This window comes from Equus quagga, chromosome 7, assembly GCF_021613505.1.
Source record: "Equus quagga isolate Etosha38 chromosome 7, UCLA_HA_Equagga_1.0, whole genome shotgun sequence".
Classification (NCBI taxonomy): domain Eukaryota; kingdom Metazoa; phylum Chordata; class Mammalia; order Perissodactyla; family Equidae; genus Equus; species Equus quagga.
The window spans coordinates 50835895-50846592 of NC_060273.1; the positions used below are offsets into that span (position 1 = coordinate 50835895).

The following is a 10698-nucleotide window of genomic DNA, read 5'->3' on the forward strand; positions in this document are numbered from 1 at the left end:
AGAGGAGGATTGGCAGCAGATGTTAGCTCAGGGCTAATGTTCCTCAAAAAATTAATTAATTAATTAAACAGACAAAAAACTGAATAAAACAAACAATTAACAGGGTGAAAAAGCAAGCTTTTCACCAGGAGAAAATAACTGTGAACTATATATTTGAAAAGGGGTTAGTATCCAAAATATACAAGAAACTCCTTCAACTCCACAGCAAGAACAAAAACAAAAAAACACCAAATAACCTGATTAAAAACTGGGCAAAGGACTTCAATAGACCTTTCTCCAAAGAAGTATGGTATGGCCCACAAGCACATGAAAAGATGCTCAACATCACTAATCACCAGGGAAATGCAAATCAAAACCACAGTGAGATATCACCTCACACCCATTAAGATGGCCATTATCAAAATTAATCAACAATAACTAGTGTTGGTGAGGATGTGGAGAAAGTGAAGCCCTTGCACACTGTTGGTGGGAATGTAAATTGGTGCAGTCACTATGGAAACAGCATGGGGGCTCCTCAAAAAATTAAAACAAGGGCTGGCCCGTAGCCAAGTAGTTAAAGTTCCACACATTCCGCTTCGGCGGCCGGGGTTCGTGGGTTCAGATCCCGGGTGCAGACCTGCTCCACTCATCAGCCACGTTGTGGAGGCAACCCACATACAAAGTGGAGGAAGAATGGCACAGATGTTAGCTCAGGCTTAATCTTCCTCAAGCAAAAACAACAACAAAAATTAAAACTAGAAATATAATATGATCCAGGAATCCCACAACTGAGTGTGTATCCAAAAGAGCTGAAATCAGGCTCTTGAAGAGACATCTGCACCCCCATGTTCGTTGCAGCATTATTCACAATAGCCAAGATATGGAAACAAGCTAAAAGTCCATGGATGGATGAATGGATAAAGAAAATGCGGTACATACACACAGCGGAATATTCTTCAGCCTCAGAAAAGGAAATCCTGCTGTGCGCAACAACATGGATGAACCTAGAGGACATGATGCTAGATGAAATACGCCAGTGACAAAAGGACAAATACAACATGATATTCACTTAGATGAGGCATCTAAAATACTTAAACTTATAGAAATAGAAAGTAGAACGGCGGTCGCCAGGGGCTGGGGGAAGGGGAAATGGGGAGTGGCTCTTCCACAGGTACAAAGTTTCAGTTACACAAGATGATTCTGCTGTGCAACATTGTGCCTCTAGTTAACAACACTGTATCATACACTTGAAAATTTGTTAAAAGGGTAGATCTCATCTTAAGTGTTCCTACCACAATTTTTAAAAAATTGAATAGTGTGATGATAAAGTGATAGCATGAGAGTTTCTTGGGGTGAGGGAACTGTTCTGTACCTAGATAGTAGGGTGGTTACATGATATAATGTCTTAAATTTCATAGAAGAGTACGCCAAAAAAAAAGGTCAAGTTCACTGCATGTTAATTAAAACAAAATAATTTACCAATAACCATATCTATCTCGTGGGGCCAGGGTGACTTTTCAGTCCAGCAACTGGCGCAGCACAGTGCTCCACACGTGACAAGCTGAGGAACCGGCAGGCGTTCCTAACAAGATTAGCACTGCCTCCTCTCCTCCTCCAGAGAGACTCCAGCCCAGGACTGGAATGCGAGAGGGAAAGCTAAGGCCACCGAAGAGGCTGCGTGACACCAGTACCCAGTGTTTCAGGGCCTGTGACTACACTTAAATTTAACAGCCAGGCCTCTCATCTTGAATAGGGTGTCCACCTTTTGGATTAACAGAACATTTAGTCCATTTCAAATGGATCTTGCTTCCTGTCCAGCTAGGCCGCCCCGGCAGGTTCCAGGAGGAAGGTGTTGCTGGGGGGATTATACTGTCAGGGGCGTGCTGGTCCCCAGGGGCCCCTTGATGCACCAGCTGTGTGACCCAGCATCTCTGAGGGTTGATTTCCCTGGACTTAAACTAGGAATAATACTGCCCACTCAGAGAGTGAGGAATTTGCAAAGCTACCTACATACCTGCTAGCCCTCAGCAGTACAGGGAAGCCCAAGTTCCACTTGCCTCTCCCGAGGGTCAAGACTTTTAAAAACAAATACATAGTAGTGCTGGAGGTTTTTTCCTGTCCTGTATTTTTCCTGCATATACAACCAATGTAATTAAGTTAACAGACTTCAAGTTGACAGCAGACAATTAGGCTTAATTACCACTTCCTTAAAGGATCAATTAGGGCTGTGTTTCCCAAACTATATCCTGAGAAATGGTACTGGGCGCCCTAAGAACAAGGTGGCTTAGACAAAAAGCTTGGCAAAAGCTGGGCTGAACCAAGTGACTCGGGTTCCTTTCGTGCAGGACTTCTCAGAGCCTTTAGTAAGTCGTGAATCTCCAAGTGGGAGAGCCGATATGAAGGAGCAGAGATGGGAGATGCTGAGTCAAGTCAATCATACAGAGCAGGGCTTTGTCAACCTTCCTCTACATACAGATCGCCTGGGGATCTTGTCAAACTACAGATTCAGATTCAGGGCGGGCACTGGGATTCTGCATTTCCCACAGGCTCCCACGTGATGCCGAAGCTTCTGGTGTGGGGACCACAGCTCAAAGAGCAAGCCTTTCGATACAAAGCTAAGACTCTCTCCTCTCACTGACCATTTTTCTGGTGAGGAACGTGTCCCAGAGTAGGAATGGGATTGCCAAAGGTCACGCAGAGGTGACGGTGGGACCAGACTCCGCTCCCCAGCCCCTCCTCCAAGGACCTGCTCCACCACCCAGCTGCTCCGGCCATCTCGACCTTGCTTGCTATGGGTTCTCCCCATTTAGAGCAGTCCTTCTCAGTCCTGGTTGTGCGCTAGAATCACATGAAGTTCTTCAAACAATACTGATGCTTGCGCCCTCCCCACCCCCGATCCTGATTATTGGGTCTGGGGTGCAGCCTGAGCACGGGGATTTTTAAAACTCCTCCAGTCATTCTAACGTGCAGCCAGAGTTAAGGTTCCCTGACACAGAGATAAGCTTCACCCCAAAAGCCCTTTTCACACCTGCCTGCCTCTCCAAGGCCTGACAAACAGCGCCTGCCAGCAACTCCCAAAGCAGGAAAGGATTGCCAGCTGGGAAACGGAGTTAGCAAGGCCCCAGCTGGCCCAAGCCCTGTCTCAAGATAGCACGGCATCACAGTCAGGACCCCAAACCCAAACCGCCTCAGGAGGAGAGTCTCCGTCTCACTCCACGTCCAGACAAGGAGGGAAACACGCTCTACGCCCTAAAGCCCTGCTGGCCAAAGTGGGGACACCTGGGCCCTTCAGAGCGAGACGCTCTACGCTGGTGTGAAACTGGGGGGGTTGGGGGGGGTGGGGCACTAAAGACCATTTCAGAATCAGGTGTCAAAAAAAAAAAAGCTGATGACTTGAAGCTTCTTAATGAGCACTGCTGGGAAAGTAGAGATGAGAAGGCCGACAACGCAGAGGTGGTTTCCGGTGTCTCCAAGCTCAGCGAATGGAAGGGGAGCTTTAGAGACGAGCCTGCGGGACACAAGCGGGGCTCTGGGCCAGAGGCGGTCCCAGCCCCAGCGCCTCCTGCTGACCCACCATGGCCCTTCACTCCCCTCGTGGGTAAAGCGGGGCAACAACCGGGCCTGTCCTGCAGGGCTGCTGAGGGAGGACAAGTTGATGTATGCAAGAGCCCTAGCGTCAGGACCAGGAAGTGCTCAATAAATGCAAAATACCAGATTTTCACAGAATGTTTCCTCTGGTCTAATCTTTACTTCCCTTTTGCCCTGATTTTTAAGTCTATATTTTTAAAAACTTTTTAAAACATAACAGTATTTGTTTCTGTCAGCGTCCCCAGCTTCTTTCTGGAATAAGCTAGGGCAGAAATACGGGCACTCACGTTAGCTACTAGCTGCTGAGTGTTACCTGTGTGCCCGGAGCCCCCGGTGGTGGCCGGGGCTTATCTTGGTGTAGGCAGTGAGGGGGCCACGAGGTCTGCAGGGCCCCCTCGGGCGAGGCTGCATGGGGAGCTAAGGACTTCATACTCGATCCTCAGAGCAACGGGCCTCGCTTGAAGACTGAAGCCAGGATGTGAGAAAATCAGGTCAACTCTGGAAAGCTCACGAGGGTTCCTGAGGAGAGACCTCTCAGAGGGCAGAGCCAGAGGCACACCAGGAGGCCGGCGCCAGGGGCTGCAACCCACGCAGCCACACAGGGTTCCAGGCTCTGAGGGGTCCCTGCGCAGCTCAACGCTCTGCTGTCGCTGCCCTGAAATTCTTAACACCTTTCCTATAAGGGGCTCTGCATTTTCGTTTCGCACTGGGCCCCACAAATTATGTGGCTGGCCCTGCCTTGCAGGGACATCTCACCTGCCCCTACCTCTACCCTAACAGGGGAGGCAGCGACAGTTACTGCTCCCTCTTTAAAAGGAAGAAACTAAGGCTCCAAGAAGGTAAGTCACCTGTCCCAGGACGCAGCTGGTCAGTGGCAGAGCAACAGCACATCCCAGGGCTCGGGGTTTCACCCTGGGGACCGCCATTGCGAGGGAGCTGTCCCCCCCACCCCCCGCCGCCCTAGGCTGGGAGGGACGAGCAGGTGTTCTCACCCTGCCAGCCGGAACTGGCTGCAGTTGGGGCCAACGCCCACGGATCTGGGCCACACGGCCAGTTCCACATCAGCAATGTGCAGCGATTAACCAAACAATGCAGCAGGAGCAAAGCAAACAGGAGTCATCTGTGGAGGCCCGGGACCCCTCCTCTGCACCCTGCATCCCGCCCCCCCCAACACCAAGCAAATTCAAGGAAGGACGGGGAAAATCCCACCGACAGCTGAAAATCTGCCCCATAAAGGAAGAGCTGGCATGTCCTGTCACACCATCCCTTTGGCTTCCTTGACAGACTCTGAGGAGCATTTCTAAGGGGCAAGCTTGGGCCAGGCACTGTCTGGGCACTGGAGTTACAACAGGGAACACAACAGATAATCATCTTCGCCCTAGGAGGCTCATGTTATAATGGGAGAGAGAAAAAGCTTAATAATTAAGGGAATTATGTAGTGTCAGAAAATACAGGTGCTTAGAGGAAATAACACAAATGATGAAAATAGTGGCCAAAACTGACTGGGTGCTTCCTCTGTGCCTAAATGCTTGACACGCACGGACTCATTTAATCCTCTTGGCAGCGGGGCCTGTTTTCATCCCCATTTCACAGACAGGAAAACTCACAGGAGACAGGTTGCACAAGGTCCCAGAGGCAGTGAGAAAACAGGGAGTATTGATGAGAAGGGGTAGGAGGTTGCTATTTTTGCCCTCACCTGATCTTGTTTTGTTTTAACAAGAGCAAAACAAGCAGGAAGCCTGGGTTTCTCTCTGGCCTCGAACTGGAGGAGGGGGTCCAATCCACTCCCCCACGGTTCTTAAGAGACCTGACAGGGTGGTGGGCCCCTCCAAGCCCGCCCTTTTCTCCTAGAGCTGAGGTTTTGGAGCTAACAGCCCGAGTTCAAACCCCAGCTCACCGGTATGTGGCCCTGGGCAGGGCATGTGGCCCTGGGCAGACAGCTTCCTCCCGTCCTTGATTTAAAATGAAGATGAAAAGTCCCTCCCACAGGTGACAAGGGAACAGAGATCCAGTCTGCACCCCACAGCGCCTGTACACTGGTGGCTGCCCCACCCACGCCCCACTGCTGGGACCCCACAATGGCCTCCTCCCTTCTCCCCTCCAGAGCTGAGAGGCAGGGCCACCTGACATCCAGCTCTGCACAGTGGGCACGAGGCAGAGGGCTGAGCACGGTGAAGACGTGATGAATGAGGACTGAAGAGAGGCAGGCGCAGGGCACGGAGGCACCGTCCTCAGAACCTGAGCCATGGAACTCACAGGCTTCAAAAGCACAGGGCACCGGGCACAGACGGCTCAGGCTCCAGGGTGCACGTGCAAAGTGGGGAACCTAGTCTCCCTGTTCCATGGTGAACTCAAGCCCTCGAGAAAACTGATGAAAACAACTCAGGAAGCTGGGGCCCCGATGGCACCTGGGCGCTCCAAACCTCCAACTCAAGGGGCACCAGGTCGGGAGCTGTGCAGGACCCGGGACGCTGGCCACCCTCCAATCTAGCTCCCGTGAAGTGCAGGGCAAAACCCAGCAGGGGGGCCTCAACTTCCTCCTCTTAAAATGGGAGACCAGGTGCAGAGTGAAAGGATTCAGTGACCAAAAGCAGTGATTTCCCCAACAAGGTCAAGATCACCAGAACCCACTGCATCATGTGGGGATGGAGGAGGGGGGGACAGGAATTATCAGCTGGGTGAGGGGCGGCTTTGTGGAACCAGGAACCATGTGCCAACCACAGTGCCCATGGCCCAGGTGTTGGCATGAGGACCGCCCCCAAAGTTCCATCAGGGGGCTTGTTCGAATCTGCCCTGGGTCTGCAAGCATTCGTCTGACACCCTGCGGCCGCCTCCAGGCTGCATGGAAGGGGTGGCAAACTCTGCTGGAGCATGTCAACCAGGGCAAGGGGTCTAAAGCCAACGTGCCCACAGGCCGTGGGGGTCACTGCTGGGCTTTCCTTCCTAGGAAAGCTTACTTCAGTCACACCTGTAAGGAGGGAGGGAGCAGGCAGGAGGGAGAGCTGGCTCCTGAGAGCAGGCACAGAACCCCTGGTTTGTAGATGAGGAAACGGCCAGCCTCACAGAGCAGCCCCTCACCCACGCATGCCCACTCCTGCGCTCCACATCCTCCCAGGCTGTGGTTACGCTTGTCCACACTCAGCCCTCACAGGTGGGACTTTATTCTTAGCTCCAGGCTGCAGTGGTGAAACAGAGATACTGAGAGGGCTCCCACGCTTGCCCAGGTCACCCAGCTGAGCCACCAAGGGAGCTCTGAATCCAGAGCCTTTGCACCTAATTTCTAGAATATACTGAACTGCTCAGTGGAGTGGGCAGACCAGGATTCTAATTCAGCTCCTCCCCAGCTATTCTCCTGTCCACACACCCACAGCAGGCTGCCTCCGGCCAGGGCATCCCCTGGGGCTCCACCCCTCAAGGGAAAGTCTGGTGGAGACCCCTTCCCAGGCAGCCTTCCAGAAGGCCCAGCCCAGCACAACGTGGACGAGGAGGCAGCTGGACCCCACAAAGGACCCATTGTGGTGCCTGCAGAAAGCCAAGGCCAGCCAGGGCTCGGCCCTCTGCAGGGCCCTGCCCATCACTCCCCTGGCCTCCTCCCCTCCACATGGCGCCCCCAGACCCCCGCAGGACCAGGACTGGCTGGGGGACGGGCCTCCGGTTCTGCCCAGCCTGTGGCAGCCTCAGCCTATGGAAACCTAAAACTCTCCAGCTGCTGCCAGCCCCCTGCGGATGGGGCTGCAGACCCCCGCGGAGCCCTGGGGGCTCCGTCAAGGTGCCCCGGACGCACCTGTCAGCCCAGCCGGGGTGGGGTCCACGGAAGGAGGCTCTGTAGTGGGGAGAGGGGGATGGCATGTTTGCTCCCATCTGGGGGAGGGAGGAAATCTGTTACCCAGTATGGGGGAGGGGAGGTGGGTTTGCAAAAGGTCGGGGCAGACTGGGGAGGGGGCTGGGCGGAGGGAAGGGGTGGGACGGCCCCGGGGGGCGGGGGGCTTCCCCTCCCGCTGCACGAGGGGGCCCTGCGCGGCTCCAGCTGTCTTTGTGCATGGCAGGGGGCCCGCCCGGGGTCCCCCAGCGCCCGCCGAGGCATGCACCGGGCGGGGGGCCGCTTCTGGGAGCCCAGCGGGAGGGCCCCGCGGCGCGCCCGGCCACCGCCTGTGCCCGCGGAGGGGGCTCCCCGGTGGCCAGGGGTCGCCACACTCACCTCCTGAAGTCAAAGGGCATCGTGCCGCCGCCGCCGCCGGGGGAGGGAGCGCCGCAGGCCAGGCGGGCCGCGCGCCGCGTGGGTCCCCGCCCGCTGCCAACGCCTCCTCGGCCGCCCCGCCCCGCCGGCCGCCCCCCGCCCGCGACACTGGCCGCCGCGGCCGCCGCCGGGAAGTGACGCTCCGCGCAGCCCATTGGGCGCCCGCCGCCCCGCCGCCCCTTCCGCCGCCCGGTTAAAGGGGCCCGCCGGCCGGGGGGAGGCTCCCTCGGGTCGAGGATCTCGGAGGGGGGGCGCCCCGCGAAGACTCACGCGCTCGTTCCTTCCAAGCGCCCCTGTGTTTTCCTTCTCTTCCTCTGTGTGGCCTCGGGCAAATCCCTCTGCCTCTCTGAGCCTCTGAGTTTTGCATTTGTAAAACCGTTCCGCTGAGTTGTGAAGATTACATGGAACGATCCAGATTTGGGCCGTGCACGGCGTCTAGCTCTGAGTAAGGGCCTAATACTGTGTGAGGAGGGACGAGGTCAGGCAGTCCTAGATCTATAAAGTGGACCCACCACTCCCCTGCTGTGCCTCTCTGGGAAAGACACTTGGCTTCTCTGAGCCCCCATCCCTTTCTAGCCTGCACAAAAAGGACGATGACAGTTACTCGAAGGGCTTTTTCCCGGGGGCCCAAAGAGAAAGTTGGAAGACCGGCTTAGTGCAGGGCCTGGCCCCCAGGAAGGGCTTGGTCACCCGCAGTTGTAGTTGCCCTGGTAGCTGTCTCTGCTTCCAGCTTCCATTTACTGTTCACTGGAACGGTGTTCGCTGAGCACTGGCCCTGATTTAAGTCTATTCAGGACAGTACAGGTTGTTTCAGAAGCAAACAGGCCTGCTGTGTGACCTGGCCCACAGCAGACCTCTCTGAGCCTCAGTTTCCTTCTGTGAAATTCACAGGTAATCAGCATTTCCCTCCAGGATTGCTGGACTAGATGAGATGGTAGTTGAGATGACACAAGTCTCTTGTAGAGGAAATTCATTCTGAACTCCTCCCCGCCTCCCCCCCCCCCCCCCACCGCCCTGCTGTGTTCTGTTGGTCCCACCTCCAAGGGTCTGGTGACACAGGGCTTGTAAAGTCCCAGGAGAGGAAGGTGGGGGTTCCTGTTCAAAGAGCAGGGCCAGCGGGCAGTCTCTTCCTCTATAAATAGAGGGGGATGGTGGTACCTGCTCCCCTGGGAGGATTCGGAATGCACAGCGCCTGCACCTGGTCTGGTGCAGGGTGGGGGGTGGGGGTGAACCACACGCTCCCTGAGCGCTCCCTGAGCCTACACCATGGCCTGACCAATTGCCTCTCCTTCCTTCTGACCTCTGGCATTCCTTTTTCTTTCTTTCTTTCATTGATTGATTCATTCATTTATTCAACAAAGGGGCTGGCACTTTTGGGAGAGAGAAGGAAATCTCAGTCTGAGCTGGAAACCTGGGGACAGCAGGAGGGGTAAAGGGGCCTTGAGCAGCCGCTGGGCCCAAAGGATTGTTTGTTGGGCCCGTGCAGGAGGGGAGTCATGCAGTGGTGGACAGTTGACCACAAGTCCTCCCTTCTCAAAATGTGGTCCACGGTCTGGTGGTCCGGTGGTGGTCCAAGGCCAGCTGCTTGGGCATCGTGGGGCGGATTCTCAGCCCTAGCCCAGACCTGTTGGATCAAGTGTGCACTTCACATAATCCCCAAGAGACTGGCTGGCACATTGAAGTCGGAGAGGCTCTGTGGTACAGGACCTTGCTGGGGCCTTGGTGGGGGTGGGGGGCAGCTTTTGCATTTGCTGCTCCTTTCGCCTGGAGCACTGTCCCCTCTCTGTCTCCCACCCTGCTGTTGGGCAGACAAGGTGCCTGGCTCCCCGGTAGGGTTCTCCTTTTCTTCCCAACTGTTAACTGTGTTAAAAGAGCCCAAACTCTGGAGCCAAAACTACATAGGTTCATGTTCCAGCTTATCCTCTTACTAACTTATTTTACCTCTTTACCTCAGTTTCCCCATCTGTAAAATGGGGGCAATAATAGTAACTTCCTCATAGATCTGTTGTAAGGATGAAATGTGTTGGTGTATGCCAAGGACTTAGGACAGTGCCTGACACAATAAATATGAGTTTGACTATTGTTATTTTTGCGTGATGATGGAGCTCCAGTTTTTGGCTGGGCATATGAGTGCTCAGAATGAAAGCTGCCGTTTCCCAGCTTCCCTTGCAGCTAGGTGTGGCCATGTGATAGGTTCTGGCCATTGAGCTGTAGGGGAAGTATCTTGTGGAGCTTCAGGCATAGTGGGTGCGTATGACCCTCTGTGTCCCTTTCTCCATCTGGCTGCCCAGAACATGGATGCCAGCATCCTGGACCACGTGGTGAAGGCCACACACAGTAGGGCAACAAGGTAGGAGCCTGCATCACTGTCACTGTGTGGCACAGTACCTCTCCTCAAACACCTACCCAGACTTCTAAGCAAAAGAGAAATAAATGTCTAACTTGCTTAAACTACTGTTATTTTGGATTTTCGGTCACTTACACCTGAACCTAATGCTAATACACCTGCCCAGCCTAGTTAATTACTTGACGTGGCTGAAACACTACGTACAGAATAGCCCAGGTTCCACATTATATGCTTGCATGGTACCCTATAGTTTTCCCTGGGAGAACTCGTCAGAACCTGTCCCTATATTACTATGAATTGGCTACTGTCTACTCCCCGTCTTGACTGGAAGCTCTCCGGGGAGGATGGACGTCTGTTTGCTCATTGTCGTCTCCCAGCATCCAGCCCGGGCCTGCCGGTGGTGAGGGTGCAGTAAGTATGTGTCAAAGACGGGATGGAGGCTTCCCCGGAGGCAGGCCTTCCCACAGAACAGAGAGGAGGGGGAGGGGACACGTCAGCAAGGATCCCTGTGGGGACGCCTGAGGTCTGTGAGCAGACCAGGCTGCCA

The 10698-nt window shown here is 54.6% G+C and overlaps 1 protein-coding gene across 1 annotated transcript in view; it reads right to left on the reverse strand.

Annotated features, from left to right (window-relative positions):
• ERGIC1 (endoplasmic reticulum-golgi intermediate compartment 1) overlaps positions 1 to 7959 on the reverse strand; it is a 102495-nt gene extending 94536 nt beyond the window's left edge. Inside the window, exon 1 of the mRNA XM_046667768.1 lies at positions 7766 to 7959. Within this exon, the coding sequence (XP_046523724.1) occupies positions 7766 to 7959 (194 nt within the window). The remainder of the gene's footprint in view (positions 1 to 7765) is intronic.
• Between the last annotated feature and the right edge of the window lie 2739 nt (positions 7960 to 10698).